At 50.9% G+C, this 18,783-nt stretch overlaps 1 protein-coding gene across 8 annotated transcripts in view; it reads right to left on the reverse strand.

Annotated features, from left to right (window-relative positions):
• AAK1 (AP2 associated kinase 1) overlaps positions 1-18,783 on the reverse strand; it is a 72,257-nt gene that overhangs the window by 10,690 nt on the left and 42,784 nt on the right. For 2 of the 8 annotated variants that reach the window (XM_082298257.1, XM_082298261.1), the window contains exons 14-21: positions 15,865-16,091; positions 14,851-15,008; positions 14,373-14,489; positions 12,590-12,685; positions 5,013-5,114; positions 3,903-4,004; positions 2,943-3,053; positions 84-188 (exon numbers count right to left, since the gene is read on the reverse strand). In XM_082298257.1, the coding sequence (XP_082154383.1) occupies positions 84-188; positions 2,943-3,053; positions 3,903-4,004; positions 5,013-5,114; positions 12,590-12,685; positions 14,373-14,489; positions 14,851-15,008; positions 15,865-16,091 (1,018 nt within the window). Of the gene's footprint in view, positions 1-83; positions 189-2,942; positions 3,054-3,902; positions 4,005-5,012; positions 5,115-8,703; positions 8,776-12,589; positions 12,686-14,372; positions 14,490-14,850; positions 15,009-15,864; positions 16,092-18,783 lie in introns of those variants that run through there. The other 6 variants (XM_082298258.1, XM_082298264.1, XM_082298263.1 and 3 more) reach the window with 6 other exon arrangements.

The following is an 18,783-nucleotide window of genomic DNA, read 5'->3' on the forward strand; positions in this document are numbered from 1 at the left end:
CAGCACCACTGCCCCAAAACCAATTTATGTATTCACTGTTTGCCTTTTTTCCTTCCTTTTTTCACTCTCACATCCTGGCTTACCTTGTGAATTTTTGGATATCAACACTGGAATTGGGTCAAACTCATCTTCTGTCACTTTTTCAGAGCCCTCAGGAGCATCAAAGCCTGATATCAGGTTAGTATCTTCTGCAGCATAGAAGAGAAATAAGGGTAAAGAAGCAAAGACAGCAGAGAGGCTGGTTAGAATTGCCAGGAAATGTTAGAACATCTTAATGTTTTCAGAGACAGCGTTTAGAAGCAGGAGTTTCATTTAAAAGGTGAAATAAAGTTGGTAAGTCGGGGTAGGAAAGAAGAGAGCCAATTAAATACAGAAGTGGAAGGGATCAAACCAAACCAAGCAAGCCAAGTCACAAGACCCAGAACAAAACCTGGCCAGTCTGAGGGCTCAGCTGGAAGCCGTGGCACAGGCCTGGGGTAAGTGCCCAAGGACTGAAGGTGTTCTTTGTCATGAGCATGGTGTGAGAGCTCAGTCTGGCTCTCTGGCTCCCAGCTCTCATGCACAGGGAGAGGAAAAGGGCTGGGGAAAAAAAAACAAACACCACAGAAGAAATTCCAGTCATCTACATGAGACAAAACCCTGAGCTTTCACCCGCAGCAATGAAACAAGAATGGCAACATGAAGTCAGGTTTCCAAGGAGTTTACCTGCCTGAAGAGTACCCAGATGCTGTGAGAGATTTTCTAAAGGCCTCTAGGGCAGTTCTGGGAGATAATTCCATTGATTTCAAACCACATCAGCTGCAGTTCAACATTTGGTGGGAGACACTTTCAACCATCTCCAGAGATGAGATCATTTATCCACCTCATCAGGTATCTTCAGAGGCTCTCACCCTCCCCTGGGCATCACCACTTGTCACCTCAGACACCTCCAATACCCTCCAAGATCTGCTCCTCAATTCCTGTATGAAGTCTGAGAGCCCAGCAAGGACACATCAACCCAACAGTTTTCCCAGAATTCCTGTCTGACTCCTGTTGGGAGTAAGAGATTTCTACCTAAAGCTGCCAAGATCTTAACAGGTTTGGGGCGAGATGAGGCCAGGAACCACTCTGGAACTACTCTGTGCTTTGGAGGATCAGACCCAGGGAAAACAACCCCCAAAGGTTGTAGGAGAGCAGTGCAAAGTGTCAAACACACAAAGATTCATCTTAACAGGAACTGTCATCGGGACCCCTCTGTCCCCAGAGTTATTTATCTGTGCCTCTTCCCAACAGCCCTGGAGCTCCTGCAAGTACCCAGTGCCATGGCATTTCTGCACACAGCTGCTCACAGCTCCCGAGGCTGCTGCAGGAGCACTGCCCAGCTGGGGACAGCCCTGAGGAGAGGGCAAGGCTGGCCAATGTCCCCACCCAGGCACAACCCCTCCAAAGCTCTGGAACTCGGCTCAGTGACTTGTGTCACCCCAAGCAGAAACATCCTCCCCCCTCTCACACACAGAGATTGGTGCTGAATTCAGCAAACGCAAATTCAGGGACCCTGAAGGCTCAGCACGAATTCCAGGGCCAGCAAAGGGCCCAGTGAAGGACGAGGAAAGGATGCAGTGGCAAGGCTGAAGGATCAGTCCCCACTCAGAGCCCAGATCCCACTGATAAAAGGATCAGAGCACGGCTGCTTTTCCAGCCCTCCTGGTCCCACTGCAGCTCCACAGGCTGATGACACCAGGGACAGCAGCACCTGTCCCAGGGGTGTTTTATGTCATCACCATCACAGGACTAGATAAACTAAGCAAAAAATTAAGAGTGAGACTGATGTTCAGTTAATAACCACACCCCGAGCTAAAAATGAGGGTTTGAAAACAAGCCATAAATGAGTTCTGGAAGATTTTAATACCTTGCCCCCACCTGCTGCTAAGAGAGTCTCACTTTCCTCATCACACATGAGCCTTTCCCATCCCAGAGGAACAGTGGGACAGCCCTGGGAGAGCCATGCAGGGCCTGTTAATTCATTTTCTCATTAAGCCACACCACCACATCTGGGCTTTGCTGTGTCCCAGGATGGAGCAGGAACTGCTCCACATGCACTTCAATGCAGAATAAAGTGGCACAGGAGTGTATTACAGCACTGAGCAATTAGAACAACTGCCTGTGCAACCCAAAAGCTCTATGGAAAACACAAACTCATTCTGAAGTGCCATCAAGTGTAAAAATTGATTACAGACTGTTTTTGCAGCAATTCCTCCATGGCCAGAGCATTTCTGTTGCTATAGGGATACTCAGCAAGTGAGCAAAGCACAACCCAGCTCTGAGGGGCACCCAGGAATCAGCACTGATGCTCTGGGCCTCTCTTTCAGGGCAATGAATAGCCCAGATGTCGCCCTGGTCTTCCCCCTTAGGTTCTCATTCATGTTTGCTGTGACACTACAGCTGGACTCAAGAACTTCTCCTGAGAAGGACAACGTTCTCTAGGACTGGAAGAGCTGATCTGCCTGGGATGCTAACTCCAACAAACCAAAAAAAAAAAAATTCCTTTCATTCCAAAAGCTTGTGACAGATGATTGTCAGGCTCCCTTCTGGAATTAATAATGCAGAAAAACCACAGGTCTCAAATCCCACGTGGAGAAAGCAAACCCAGAATGCATTCACTGAGGAAGGGCTGCACAGAGCCCACCCTTCCTGCCTGCTGGATCCCTTCTGCTGGATCCCCACTGCAAGGAAAGCAACACCATTTCTAACAAACTCTGTCTTTACAGTCAAGCTGAATATTTGATTTTTTTTCTCCCTTAGTACTTCAGTGCACATGCCAAGTTTGAGCAGCTTGGGAAGAAAACAAAACAGTGGCTTGGGGACAATAAAACAGCAGAACAGGTCAGAGTATCTGTTTATGTAAACCAGGAGCAGCTTCACATCAGCTGCAGGCCAGGGCCGAGAGCAGAGGGCCAGTTTACCTTTGTGAGGCTGAGCTGCAAAAGCTACGGGAGCAAACTCATCCAGGAGGTCAGCAGCAGGGTTAGAGAGCAGAGAACAGTCAAGCAGAGAGTCTTCCCCAGTGAGAGAGTCTGGATCCAGGTGAGCATCCCAGGGTGGCATTGAACAGGACACAAACAGTGTTAAGCTCACATTCCCACATTCCCCTCCACCCACACGCAGGGTACGAGCACGGCTTTGGTGCAAAGCCAGCACAAATGCTGCCATTTCTTGTCATGGAAGAGATTCCACTCCTCTCAGGGAGGGCAGAGAGTCTCAGCACCTCCAGCAGGGTTTCTGTCTCTCTGAAGCTGAACAGACAAAGCAATCCCACAGAGCCAGGTTAAAGTGGGAGCTCTGCAGAGAGGGGAGAGCTTCAAACCCAGTGCAGCCCCACCAGAGACCTCTGAGAAGAGCTCAAGTCCATCTGCTGTGGGCAGTGGCCCAATCGAGGCTGCACAATGAGAAAGGGCCAGGAGTTGCTTCTTGCCCCCACGGGACAGATCAGTGACTGCTCTTGAGTTCTAAAGCACTTCATGGGAGCAAGGCAGCAGCACCCACAGGTCTGTGATGGTGGGCTCCAGGAACACTGTACCATGGAATCACAGAATCTCCTGAGTGGGAAGGGACCCACAAGGATCAGAGCCCAGCTCCTGGCACAGACACCCCAAAGTCCCACCCTGGGCATCCCTGGCAGCGCTGTCCAAACGCTCCTGGAGCTCTGGCAGCCTCAGGGCCGTGCCCATTCCCTGGGGAGCCCGGGCAGTGCCCAGCACCCTCTGGGGAAAGAACCTTCTCCATTCCTCACAAGGAGAAGGGGAATCACACAGCACTCTCTGAGCAAGGCCCCAGGTCCCAGCAGTGGGAAGAGCAGCCCCCGTGGAAGCAGCCAGAGCTTTCTGGTCCTCAGAGCCCCCCCAGCCCCCTCCTGCCTCACCAACCTGTTCTGTTGGAGGCCACCGACTCGCTCTGGGACACGAGGCGCTGCGGCAGCGGGGCCTCGAGCCCTGGGATGAGGCTCTCCACAGCTACGTCAGGTTTTCCTTTCCACAGGGGCAGAACAGCAGAGGAGAAGCCAGAGGTCAGTTTGCAAGGAAAAGCAAAAGAAGGAACTGAGGCAGGAGTTGTCTGAATCCTTTAGTGACCCTGTAGTATGTGTCAGCTCAAGGGTTTGTTTGGTTTCAGCTTTCCGTTGGCTTTATTTATTTATTTAAATTTGTACAAGCCCAATTTGAAATACTCAGAGAGTGGAACAGCAGGTTACTAATGCCTGCCCTGCAGCTGAACAGGAAGAAAATATCCACAAGATCCTTGTCCAGCAAAAGGAGAACAGTGACCATTGGAGTCCCCTTGCACTCAGAGTAAATGATCATTAAAATTCAGACAACTGCCAAAAACTGCAGAAGTAGAAGTTGTTTTACAGTGAGTCAGAGCCACAGGTCACACCCAGCTGGTCATGGGGCCCCAGCCCATATGAGCAGCTGATGGCAACAACCTGCAGCCTGCAGTGCCTGTCTTCAGTTCCCCTGGCAAGTGGATTAAAACACAGTTCTGCAGCACTCCAAAATCCTGACCCTGCCTGGGGCCTGCTGCATCCAGGCTCACAGCAGCCTAGCATGTTTACCCCCAGCACTCCCCAGGTCCAGGGAATGCTGTCCTTCCTCCTCATCCTGCTGAGGGCCCATGGAGACAGACCAGCTCAGTGCCTGGGCCATGGTTAAACACAAAATCTTGACCAGAAATGAAGGTATTTTTGCCATGTTCTTCTTCAATCAGCAATTAACTTTGTTCTATGTAGAGAACACCACCCAAGGCACAGCCGTGCCATGTCACTGCCCAGTCAGTGCCCCTGAGTTCAGGTGCAGACCAAAATCCTCACTGCTCAGTGCCCATCTCACGGAGAAAAGGCACATCTGTCTCAGCACGACCCATCACCTCCCTCACGTTGTCCCCCCAGCATCAGGGGCTGCTCTGGGAGCCAGGGGTGCACAGGAGTGACCATGCAGGGCAGGCCATGCTGTGTGACAGGGGACAGGGCCTGGGGGCTTTACCATTGACAGCGTCTGACGTGCTACCGAAGGGGTCAGCGACAGGCAGGAGGTCGGGGAGCAGGAGCGCAGGCTCGGGAGATTTGAGTCCCTCAATCAGTTTTTCTGGGGCAAGTGGGAAGAGGAGGAAGGCAGGCAACAGAGAGAAAAAGCAAAGAAAGAAAAAGACAACATTAATGAGGTGCTGAGTTCACGGCTCGCTGTGAGGTGTGTGAGCCCACAGGAGCATCTGCAGCAGGGGAGTGCAAACAGCTCCAGCACAGAACCCTGAGTGGCCTGGGCTGCAAAGACCTTTTAAAGCCCATCCACCCCTGCCATGGGCAGGGACACCCCCCACTGTCCCAGGCTGCTCCAAGCCGCGTCCAGCCTGGCCTGGGACACTGCCAGGGATCCAGGGGCAGCCACAGCTGCTCTGGGCACCCTGTGCCAGGACCTCGCCCCCCTCACTGTAAAAAGATTCTCTCTTTAATCTAAAATCCACCCTCCTTCAGTTTAACACCATCATCCCTTGTCCTGTCCCACCAGGCCCTGTTATGAAGTTTGTCCCTCAGTATCACTCAGAGGCATCAGAGGGCCACGGCCTCCTAAGAGAGGTGAGGACATCCTCACCCACCATGGGCTCCTCTCCCCAAGGAGCCACTGTAGAACAGCCCACAGCTCTGGCACTGCCACCCGTAAGTTTAACGTGACCTGCTGAACCCCACATTTAAGAAATAATTTTCCCCTCCCTCCCCTTCCTGTGGTGGGAATCTTTGTTAGTGTTTGTGTAATGAGGAGAGCCAGGAGAGCTGAGAGCCTCGGGGCCAGCTCAGCCTGAGGAGGGAACACAGCCCTGAGGAGCTGCAGCAGAACCAGACACGGAGCCCCTGCAGCAGGGCCTGCCCTGGGTCACGCAGCTGCCCAGGCACCAAGCAATTCTTTCACCACCAGGTTTCAAATCACACATGTCACTCTCAGCAGCACAACTCCTGAGGTTCCTGTCATCCCTCACACAGACACTCAGAGAGCCTGGGCAAGAAGTTAATCTCAATTATTCATCTGGTGGATGAGTGATTTCCCAGTCGCTAACCAGGTCTGCAGTAATGAGATTAATTATTTAGCTTTCACAAGGGTTGCTTCCCAAAACAAGAAGGTAAAGAACAATTTCAGGCTCTACTAGAAGTAATCACCTGCAGCAAAACAGCTCTGATAAAATTTGCTCCACATGGACAAATCTTGCCACTTCAACTCGTTGAAATTACTCCATTTATAATCTAACATTAGAATGTTACCAAACTGTTACACCTATATTTTAATTTTTGAGTTCAAAGATTGGTGTTGTTATTTATTATCCAAAGAAACCCTGCTCACAACTGCACAAAAGCACAGGAATCCTGCTGTGTAAGACTTGCCATGCTGAGAATGCCCAAGAAAAGTTTAAATTACACTGGTACGTATGTGGGAATAATATCCACCCTTTTTCTTGCTCTATATAAATAATAAAATAGTCTAGTGGCTTTGGAACTGCTCATTCAAAGCAGGACAAATTCTACTCCCCACAACAAAGCCAACATCATACTGAAGCAACCAGGAGGGGAAGGAAACCTGAAAATCAGCCCAAGAGGCACCTGTTATATCATTACAGGTGTGAAAAAGGTCAGCTGAAAGGAAAAATGTGATGGAAACAGCAGCCTTAATATACATGAACCCTTCCCACCTGTAAGAACACCCCATTTTAGAGGCTGGATTTGCATCCAGGTGCCATCCCTGGCTTCTGTGGCACAGAGAGGGGCAGAAGGGACAGGCTGGGAGCAGGGGCTTGGCACAAGGAGGTGTTAATGCTGCCAGGAGGGGGCTAAGGAGGATGGAAGTGGTTATGGTGTGTTGGGAAAACAGCCCGAGAGCTGTGGGGACAAGCAGACAGGGAACATGCTCCATCCAGGCAGACTCCTGCCAAGGGCCTGTCAGTGCCCAGCTCCTCCCAGGGCACCTGCACCCAACCTGCAGCTTCAAACCCACACACCCAGCAATCATTCCTGTTAGATCCCCCTTCAGGGCTCCCAGTCCTCCTCTCTTACCTTTGCTCCTGTTGCAGTAGTGCAGATTTTCCCTGTAACACACTGGAACTGCCCCAGACAGCTCCCAGAGCTGCCTATTGCGCTCAGCCACATTTTTGACCACACAGATTCTGAGAACAAACATGGTATTCTCCCCACATGTTTATTTTCCCTCCTGTCCCAGGGCCCAGCTGGTTTTATGCAAAGCTTTAGGCTGTCAGTGGTTCTCTGTCTGATTTTGTTTCTTGTCTAACGAGATCTCCTTTCCTGCCTCCTTCATTGCTGGTGCTGATCTGCCAGTGCTGTTGCAGGCAGCCACTGCATCCCTCAGTGCAGGATTTAAAGGAACTTTTATCCCTTTTCAGGAGGCTGAGGAGTTCAACAAAAACAAGAAGGTATCAGGATGAAAGGGGAAGGAGATAAAATGCCTCAAATCCAATAGACAAACCCAGGTCATTCCTATGCAGACATATGAACAAGCCCCAGGATAAACAAGGTCAGGAAAAGGTAACCCCTTACAGAGGTATTTGACCTCATACAGCTCCTGAGGGCTCTCAGGGTGGGCTTTCATCAGCTCCAGCTGGGAAATGCGTGCTTTAACCAATCACTGTGCTCCCACTTGAAGCTGCCTCTTGGAGACATCCTTTTCCTCCGTCAGCCTATGGAAAACCTGCCAGATGCTTTCCAGCCACAGGGAAGTAAATCTGACCCAGTTCAGGATGAGCTGACCACTGGTATTTCATTTTCTGCTTTGCCCCATTTCAGCCCTGCCAGGGCAGGTTTGCTGGGGCTGTGCAGCAGTCAGGGACGACCATGGCAAGCTTTTAGAAGGTGTCTAAGCTTAAAAGCACAGAGGGGGATTAAAAAGTGCTCTATCAGCCCCTTCCTGAGGTAAAGCCCAGCTACACACTGCAGCCTTCAAGGAAGAATGGGAAACATTTGTCAAGTTCCCTGTTCCTCACAGTAAGAAATTACTGATTGTTTCCTGTCAGAGTAAGAAAAACAGCTGCAGAAAAAGCAGAGCAAGAGCCTACAGCTGATGGGTCTTGGAGCATCCCCAAGAGGCTGATGCTGGTGGTTTCAGAGACTGGAAAACCAAATCACTTCCTCCAGGAATGAAAGCAAGAGCCTTTCCTCTGATTTGCACCAACATAAGAAGGAAGTGAAGCCATTGAATTAACTCTGGATTCGTGTCTTGGGACAAGCAAACAGGCCAAACCCCATGCACTGGCTGAGAAGCACAGCTTTGGACAATCCAGTGAGAAAGTACTGACCTTTGTTTTCAGATCCCTCTTCTAACACATGCACAAACCTGATGGAGTTTACAGTCAGTCAGTTTGCACAGACTCTGCATCTGCAGCCACCACTGCCAGACACTCTCTGTTGCCATGCTGCTTTTATTGTTGGCCACACACCCCTTCAGCCACAAAGAATACGCAGCAAGAAACACCAGAGTTAGGACAAAATATCAATCAAGAGATGAGGAAGGCAAAGGGGCTTTGGGTTAGAGCAGACTATTAGAAGGAACAAGGACTCCTGAGAAACTTGCACGTTAACAAGGGAGCAGAGGGCAGAGCTCTGTGCCAAGGTGAGGACATGATGCACATGCCCGAGGCAGGAGGGGCAGCAGCAGCACCACACACGGGGCTGGTACTCACTGCAGGGCTGCCCTGGGACAGCACAGACAGCTCAAGAGAGCACACAGCAGAGTCCTTTCCTTCGGGGGCCAGCTGGGAAGAGAGACACGGCTGTGAAAATCCTGCCAGGTCAGCGGGGCTGCAGGCGGGAGGGAATCACCAGCGTGGGCAGAGATTTGTCGCTGGGGAGGGTTTCTGCCTGTTGACTGACCAAGTACTAACAGATTAAAGGAGGCCCTGCATGGTATTCAGCAACAGAGCACGTGGACTAGTCCAGGGAAGGCACTGGATTTTCTCCTGATGGAGTTGCTGTGAAATGGGATGGGTTCTTACACAGCACGAGCAGAAAGGGAAGGGGAATAAAGGCAAATGGAATGCTTCGAATGCACGGGACTTTGTAAACGCCATGGAGGGTAAAGGACAACACTTAACAGTGGCTCCTTAAGAGATCAAAATCAAGCAATTTTAGTTTCGTGTTCAAGATCTCAAATATTTGTAAAATAATAAATTTCCCCCCCCTAAGAACAAACTCAAAGCCCAGGCAGAAGAACACTGGATGCTGTTTACACTCACTTCGTTGGGATTCTCGTGGCCCGTTGGCTTTGTTGCTTTAAATCATCACAACATCTTGTCCTCTCAATACAGCAATAAATCCATCAAGTTCCTACATGAGTAGTTGCCCTTTTCCATCTTCCCAACTCAAGAAGTAAACTCAGATCATTAGTGCACACTCACAGCTGCTGTGCATGCCTAACTTGCATGTGTCACTACTTTATCTCAATGTGTCATCTTGGGGCAAATAAACTCTCAGCAGAAATACAGTTGTTTATGACAGTTGTTATAAACACCCAGACATAGCTGGGCACCCAGTTATTTTCTCAGAATTTATGAACCTGGAGTAGAGTTATGGTGATTAAAAACATCTCATCAAGTATTTTGTTCCAAAAAAAAAATAGAAGACCCTCCTACATCAGTCAGAGTGACCCCACAGCCAGAGCTCCCCTGACCAACACCCCACGGTTAGTCAGTGGTGAAGCCTGAAATAAGCTCATTAAGAAGAACTTGGCTCATTTCCCTGTACATACACAAGGAAATATGTTTTCAGCATGAATATTTAATTCTCCCTTATTTTAACAGATGTTTTGCCATATTTTTACATCCCTCTTGCCAGCTCCTCTCACTAGTTACAATTCCATTAAGAACTGCAGCCATTACACACTGGAGGAGGAGGAACACACTGAAAACCACCCACTGCCACCCGACCACATCTGCCCTTCTGCAAGGCGGGAGAGGCCAAGGCCTCTGACCAACACTCAGGTGATGCCACCTGCACCTTCAGGTGCCAGATGGAGGAGGTTTGTGGCTTAAGCAGAAAAAGCAGCTGAGCTTTAGCAGTCCTCAGCTGCTGCAGTTTTAGAGGGCAGAGCCCCCAGGACTGGCTCTGTAGGACAAACACCCAATAAAACCTCACCCAGGTACTGAAACCCTCCCTGAACAACCCTGCCCGGTAGGCACAGGGTGCAGGCTCACACTTCCACTTCTCCCAGCTGATAAAGACAGAGGTAAAATGTTTTCAAAGCAAGGAGATTCTCTATCTTCTCAGGCATAAAAATATTCCAAACAGAAAGCAAATATTCAGCTGTTCCTGCACAGAACCAAGGCAAGGTGCTGTGCTGGAGCCTGGAGCCACTCCCAGCTCTGCTGACCCCTGCAAACACCTCTGAGCTGCCAGGCAGCACAGCCCAGGGCCAAGCCCTCTGTGCTGGGGATGCTCCTGCACAGGCAACACAGACACAGCAGAACAAACGTGACATTGCTGGATGACACACACAGGCTGAAAACCTGAGTTAAAATCCAGAAGTTTGATCTTTTCTGCTGAGTTTATGAGCAGACAACCCCTCTTAGTTTCAAAGCTAAGGATTGGTCTGTAGCCCTAGTCCTTGAAAATATTCATGAGCTCCTGGCCTCAGGTTTTACTCTAAAAAGAACAAACAAGTGAAAGATGTCTTGGCAGGAACCTTCAGGTGAACAAAGCCAGGTCTCCTGCATGTCCTGTCCCCATGGATGGGGATCCACTGCACTGAACAGAACCCCAGGCAGCAGGCAGAGCAGGTTTAGCACCTGCCTGCAGAGATCCACGACCAGGCAGGCTCAGATCTGCAGGAGGAGCAACCTGGCACCACAGACCCTGCATCCTCTGCTGCTCTGATGAGCTGCCCCAAGGGCAGGGCTGACAATTCCTCCACAGGGGTTCCTCTACAAGTAAGAATTCCAGAGCTCCCCCAGCTGAGGCTGCGACTGCTGCTCCACGTGGTCCTGCTCTGTGGAGATGCAACAAGGGGAACATCGTGGTGTCCAACTGCGAGCTGAGGATGCTGGTGGGGAAATAAATGGCCTGGGTGACTTCAGTCAGGACAACCAACACTTCCAGTAGCATTTGGGGGGGGGAGCAAGAAGGAGAAGATGCAGTCAGCTGCCTTCTGTGGGTTGTTTTCAAGGTAGAGCTGGGCAGGTCAGCTCCTGGCAGGGCTCACACAGGGAACAAAGACTCCCAAGTTCTGCTTCTACTCTCAAACTGCATTTATGGGTAAAATTCCTTTTAGACCAAACCACATTTCTTCGGCTCTGAGCATCCACCAGAAGGAGGAAAGTTCCACAGAGTTATGGAAAAAAAGAGGTTTATTTTTTTCCTGAATTGCTCAACTCTCCATGGAGAGATGCCATCTTCACAGTACATTTTGAAGCCTGGGTCTTCCAAACCATCACTGATCCAGAGCCTGGGCTCAGGACAAGGATGGGAGCTGCAGTGGTGCTCTGGGGCTCCCTGACACGGGACCTGTCACACACATTCACCAGAGGGCTGAGAGGCTCCAAGATAAAAACATTCCCATTTTCCAAATCCCACCAATTTGCAAATAAGCTCCTAAGCACTTACATAATCTTGTGCTAAAAAGTGTTGGCTGCTGCAGTCAGAAATGTGCACAGAGGAAAGGGCTTAGAAGCAGCACTGCAAAGTAAATTAAATCGCACCAACTGCACTAGAAACTCTTGCCAAATCAGAAAAGGTCACATGTAACTTGTGCTTCACAAGATGCTCAAATTTGCAACAGACTTTGGAAGCCAAAGGAACACTGACTCTTAAAGGAAAGAAAGATTAACAATAATAAAACCTACAATTTCAAAGCTGGAGACAATTTAAAAACAGCTTAAGCCAGAACAGGTAGTTAATTACCTGGGGATTATTTCTCATAGAATCCTGGAATGGCTTGGGTTGGAAGGGACATTAAAGCCCATCCAGTGCCACCCCTGCCATGCCCAGGGACACCTCCCACTGTCCCAGGCTGCTCCAAGCCCCATCCAACCTGGCCTGGGACACTGCCAGGGATCCAGGGGCAGCCACAGCTGCTCTGGGAAATTCCAGGGCCTCACCACCCTACAGGGAACAATTCCTTCCCAATATCCCATCTATCCCTGTCCTCTGGCAGTGGGAAGCCATTCCCTGTGTCCTGTCCCTCCATGCCTTGTCCCCAGTCCCTCTCCAGCTCTCCTGGAGCCCCTTTAGGCCCTGCAAGGGGCTCGGAGCTCTCCCTGGAGCCTTCTCTGCTCTGGGTTGAACAACTCCAACTCTCTCAGCTTTCCCTCCTAGGAGAGGTGCTCCAGCCCTCCCAATAATTTTTGGCTTTGAATGCTAATTCTTTAAAGACACCAACATTTTTGGCATTAGAAACAATGAGATAACCCCAGGCTCCACCATGAAAACCAAGATCTCACATCCCTGCTGCCAGTGAGCTCAGCAGAGCCTGGCAGTGCCCAGGATTTCAGGTGTGCCTGCAAACAGAACCAGGAGATTAAGAGGTCAAAACAAAGCCCAAGACTCTGCCCCCCTCCAGCCCTCAGCTCTGGTTACCTGGCGTGTCGGATAACGGGAGAGGAATGAAAGGATCAGGCACAGTCAGAAGAGGAGGGCTAGAGTCCAAACTCAGAATGTCTTTCGTTTTTTCAGCTGGTAGAGAAGAGGAAAGGAAAGAAAAGGCAGAGTGAACAGAGAAGAGGAAAGGAGAAAGCACAAAGCAAAACCCCAGCACAGGCACAGCCCCAGCTCCAGCCTGACACAACCACACACAGGCACACTCTGACCAAGTGTGCACTGCTATTAAAGAGAATAAAAAACCAAACAAAACCAAACTACTGTTACCATGTAGCTCTCCAACACAATTTAACCCACAGATCTCAGAACATTCCCTGGCAGGGAAGAGCTGTTATCTCCCTTCACAGCAGCACAAAAGGTGAAAGGCCTCACGAAGGACACACAGCCCGTGTGGGGCCTCTGTGTCTGCAATGAAAGATGCAGCATCTTGCACCAGCCAGACTGGGACAGGCTCCTGCCTCTGAGGAAAGAAAGAAGGGCTGGAAGTGCCCAGCCCAGCACCAAGATTTCCAAGACACCTTCCTGTGCCAAACCCCAGGACTGGAAAGTCAAGGGGCACATTTTAAAGACAGACACTGCAAGAACTGACCATGGTACAGCAACCACAGAGCCCAGGGCACACACATGCTCCTCAGGCTTTGCAGAAGGTGCTGCTCAACATCATCCACAAAGGCTGATGGAACACCATGAACTGCTTACAGCTGGACAAACCCAGAAAGCAGCTCCCCAGGAGCACTCCTGTATCGGGGACTTCAACTCCTTAATTCTCAGGTAAGAACCAACATACCAAGCTCTGTTACAAGCCCCTCGAAATCTCCTTTTATAAACAGAAATAAGCATAAAAGGATTTGTCACTCCTTGCCCCACAAAGGATTCTTCAGTCTCTTCCCAGACTCCTCTCACCAACAGCTGTTTGCTTCTGTGGGGAGGCATCAACCAGGTGCATTTGTCACCAACAACAATGGCTGCACAAGGCAGGGGGAGGAGGATCCCTGGCATTTGGAGCTCCTGGAAGCAGCTTTCCACCACTGTGCTTGGCAGGGCTGTGCTGCACTCAGTGAGAACTGATGCTGAAGGATTAGAAATGAGCACCAGCACTCACTAAGGGGTTTTGGCATAGAAGGGGCTGCTCACAGCAAAACCTTGGGACACAAGGACCAAAGGAGACACCAGACAAGGTCCCACAAGCAGAGGCTTCTCCAGAGAAACTCCTCAGACCAGCCAAGGACTCTGGAGCCACACAGCCCAGCCAGTGCAGAGCTTACTGCCTTCACCACTCAGCACGTCGGTTATGAGAATAACCGTGCTCTCCTCCAAGGACCTTCCCTGCTCACTCATCCCTGCTGTCCTCACTCTGCAGCAGAGATGTCGTTATCCCTGTTCCCCTGCTCCTCCAAACAGACCAGCAGGTCTGACCAACACCTCCAAGCCAGTTCCCTCACTGCACACATCAGGTTTTATTTACTCCTCGTTACGAGCTCCGTGGAACTTCTACACACTAAGAAGCTTCCTTGGGAACTTAAGGGGCTCCGTTTCCTCACTCACCTCTGCCTCCACACAGTATCCTGGTCTCTGCCACCCAACTGTGGCAAGGGAATGCATCCTTTGTACCTTCCCAAGACACCTCCTCTCCTGAAGTGCCAACCCTACTCCCTGCAGCTCCCAGTGCCAAGGCCCAGCTCAGTTTGTATCAGTTCTCGTTCCCTTTCAAAGAGTTTATGACCAGGAGCTGCCATTCCACGTTGTTCATGTTCACACTCACCTGGCCCAGCAGTGAAGGAAGAGCCACCAAACGCATCCGCCTGGGCTGCGGGCGCAGCCGGCTGGAAACCTGGGATCAAGTTCTCTGTGGAACTGCCTGCCTTTTCTGGAGCTTTCCCTGGAATGCAGACCCAGAATTAGGGGAAAAACTTCTATTCTGAAAGTAGGCTGCTTGTCTGTATTTTTAGGACACTGTTCCACTGTGTGACTTAAGTCCCCTCCTGCAAATCCCAACTGCAGATGAAGCAGAGTTTAAACTGTGGCTTCCACAGGCACCTGAGCAGGGGCACTGTCAAAAGCAGCTGCTACCTCTGCCTTTGAGGCACCACTGAATTGCAAACAGAAAGAAACTGGAAGGACTCAGCCAGAGGACTGGAATAATATGGGGCACGCAGGCAGTCCCTGCCCAAAAGCATCCCCATTCCGTGGCATCTTCCCTTTCCAGAGCAGGCAGGTGTGAAAGCACCCCACGGACCTACCGTCCCCCAGCTTTGCAAAGTCCTTGTTCAGCAGCTCCTCAGCTGTGAGCTTGGAGAAGTTGTCATCATCAAAGGGGTTCCACGTGGACACGTCGGGGGGGTTGTAGACATTCTGCTGAGAGGTCCTTGGCGAGCCCGAGGGTGTGGTGGAAGCAGATCTGGATGTGATCACACCACACAAGAGCCATTAATCACCCATCTGAAATCCTCTGGCCAGCACTATCAGCTGGTCCGAGCTACTGCACTCTAATGACCTCCCAATTAAAGCATCCACTGTAAGTTACTGCAGTCGCATGCTCGGAAGCCTGGGAGCGCTCAGCCTCATCTGCTCCTCAGCTGGCTGAGCACCTGCACCTCAGGGGTTAAAACCAGCATCCCACTGGGAACAGCTCTCTGCAGTGCCCATGGGAAGGCTTCCTGCCTGTAGACAAGAAAAGTGGCCCAGAAAATACTCCAAGGGAATCAGAGCTCCATTAAGGTTGGAGAAGATCTCTAAGACCATCATGTCCAACCTTCAGGAGGTGCTGATGTCAAGCAGTGAGAATGCAGTGCACACCAGGGCCACGGCTGAAATGACACTGCTTTTGTGAGCCAGAGAAGGCCCTGGTCACCAAAGCTTTTTGGGAGCACAAAGGACTCATGAGGACTTTGCATCAGATTTTCCAGCACCTTCTGCCAAGCCCTAAACTGAGCTCTTGAAGGCAAAGACTCACTCAGACCTCAGAGTTTTGTGGCTACCTCCATTCAGAGCTTTGCATCAAACACCTCCCAGAGCCTGACACTGCCCTCCCTCCACGCCCCACACCGAGGCCCTGGGCACCTACTTGGGCTTGTTGAGGCTGCCCCCACCCTGGGCACTCACTTGGACTTGTTGAGGCTGTCCCCACCCTGGGCACTCACTTGGACTTGTTGAGGCTGCCCCTACCCTGGGCACTCACTTGGACTTGTTGAGGCTGCCCCCACCCTGGGCACTCACTTGGACTTGTTGAGGCTGTCCCCACCCTGGGCACTCACTTGGACTTGTTGAGGCTGGCCTCGGCGGCCGCAGCCTGCAGCAGCTGGGTGGATTTGCTGGCGGGCACCCCGAACACGGCGCTGTGGGTGACGTCGCTGAGGATGCGGCGGTGCCCCGCGCGCTGCGCCTTGGGCGAGGACGGCGGCGTGAGCGAGCCCAGCTTCTGCCCCTGCGCGGGGGCCGTGCCCTGAGCCTTCTGCTGCTGCTGCTGCTGCCTCGCCTGTGCCTGCCAGGGGAGAAAAGCACAGCGTCCTTGGTTGGGAACAGCAGCCACAGGGAGAAAACAGCTCCTGCTGGAGGACCCAGCATTCGAGTTGTGGACTGGGGACAGTCCGGAGGGGAAAAGCCAGACAAGCAAAGGCATCGTGGCAGGGGGGATTTGCTGCTCTGCAGTATTTCTGCAGGATTAGAGCACAGGCAGAGACTCTCTCCCTTTTCTGTGGTGCAGCTCTGGAGGTAAAACCTCCATTAGGACTTGGCAAAGACTCGAAGCTGCTCAGGGGTAGAGCGGCTGAGATCCACAGCAGAACTCGGATCACAGAGCACAGGAGTCTTGTCACAGGAACACAGGGAGGGGGAGAAGGTGAAGGACAGCGCTGCCTGCAGGTAACGTGTGACAGGTCAAATGCCTAAAGAGGTGGAGGCCTTGTGCAGAAATTTTGAGCAAAAAACTTTCTCTTACGGGGAAGGAAACAAAAAGAAAGCAAGGACCACAGGAGCAACATTTGTCATTAAAATTTGGAGGAGAAAACCAGGCACATTTGGTTTAGGTGTGAGCCAAGACAGTCCAGCTACAAACCCTTTGGAAACTGCAAAGGGTTTCCTCACGCTGATTTCATTTTTCCATTGCTTTAGTCTTCTATTACACTCACAAACCCATAAATACTTGAAATATGGTTTTGTAGCGATAAACAACAGCACCACTTGTGATTGTTTGATTTTTCACAATCTGTCTGTCAGGGAGGTATCGCTGCTGGATTTAAAACAGAAAAACTGGAATACAAGGAGCAGCAAGCTGTGCATGTTGCCTCCCCTGCCTGGGCATTGCCTCCCTGTTCCCAGGCCTTTTCCAACCAAGATGAAGGGCTTGGAAGGACCTAAGAGGGCAACAGGAGACAGTTACATGCCCAGTGTGGTGCTGAACCCCAGTGGGAGAAGGCAAACAATGGGGAGCTGTCATGCTTCTCCTCTGGCATTCCAGGCAAACTCGCTCACTGCAGAAAGGCAGTGACCTGCCTGCTCCCCATGCACCCAGCTCCTATGTAGGTCACTGCAGAACAGGACATTTGGTGCTGAGAGATAAAAGGGCAGCGCCGAAATTGCCACAGGAATGAAGGCAGAGCTCATTAAGCTGGAATCTCCCAACGTGAAAAGGTTTTGACAGGTCCTGGCCAGGTGTCTTCTGCTCAGAGACTCTGCTCTGCAGACAGCAGGCTTCACTATCATTTTTTAAATGAGCCAACCACTGTTTTTCCTTCCTGACTGCTGCAGGAGCAGAAACATGTCCAGATGTGTCCATTCTGATCAGCCTACCAGGGGAATAAGGCTCATTTTCAAGCTAGCTGATTTAATAAAATTAAGACTGTTCTTGTGCTAGCAAATCACAGCAAAGCTCTTGATTCAGTGCTCCATTTGAGGCATTTCTGCTCTAAAAGGAACAGAGTAATAATGGGCATCACTCAAAACCTGTCTGCACAAACTGAAAATCTCCCAACTCCAACAAACTGACCTGCCCCAGGTCATTCACCAGAACAGGAACAAGTCCAGGAACACAACAGCTCCGAGCCTATCCCCCACCCAAACCAGGGCTGGAAACGCAACAGCAGAGGGGGGATATGGCAGAGCCCTGAGACACCTCAGAGAGCAGAGCAAACAGCTGCCCCAGCACTGCTCAGTTCATGGATTTTTGAGTTTATCAGTCAAATGAACTCCTGAGGTCACTTCCAAGGAAACTGGAGAGGGGAGTTAACTGGCAGCTCACAAGCCAGCACACAAAGGGACCCTCAGCTTGGACTCAAACAGTTGTGTACCCTTGCAATAATGGAATCACGGGATGGTGTGCGGTGGAAGGGATCTTAAAGGTCACCAAGTTCCACCCTGTGCCATGGGCAGGGATGCCACTCGCCCCCCCCAGCCCTGGACACTTCCAGGGTTGTCATCAGACACTGCCTGCTTTGCACACCTGCAGCCAGGTGCAGCACAAACACTGGCAGCCTCCTCCTGCCTGGTGCCCAGGATTACTCCTAGCACACAATCAGAGTTAGGGACACCCCTCTGAGCTCCCAGAGCCAGGGAAGAGCAGATGGGACTGCACAGCAATGGAAGCAAGAGGCACAGCTTCCTCCCACTGCCCTGCAGAGCACTTTGGCCCTCTGGCACAGCTCCCTGCCCCTCCCTGGGGGCAGCTGCCTGTTCCTCTGCACACGGACGTATTTTCCATCAAGTAAAGAGCATTTATTTTAGGTGCACATTCAGATGATCAGTAAAGTGGATGATTGATTTATTTATTTTTAGATACGGTGCTTTCAAAAGTGTCCTTTGAAAAGTCTCCTTCCCCCTGCATTTATTAGAAAGTTAACCCAGTGCTGGGAACAACCAGGAAGCTGTTTGTGCCTTTCCCTGAGCATCAGACAAAAGTTTTCCAAACAAGCAGCAACATGAAGTAGTTCTGGTGCCTGGTGCCCATCCTGGTGTTTAAAGTCCAAATAATGTTTCAGAGAGTTTCTCCCCTGTCTTCTATGGCAACGTGACAGGGGATGAAGAGAAGCTGCATTAAGCAGCTACTTAGATCTCCTCATCTGCTTTCTACTCATCCATTACTCATCTGCTTTCTATGGACCCAGAGCACAATTCCGGAGTCCAGCATCCTGCTGGAATGAGAAACCCAAACAACTGCACATCTCTGAGGAAGCAAGGTC

This window comes from Coloeus monedula (genome assembly GCF_965178545.1).
Source record: "Coloeus monedula genome assembly, chromosome: 28".
NCBI lineage: Eukaryota > Metazoa > Chordata > Aves > Passeriformes > Corvidae > Coloeus > Coloeus monedula.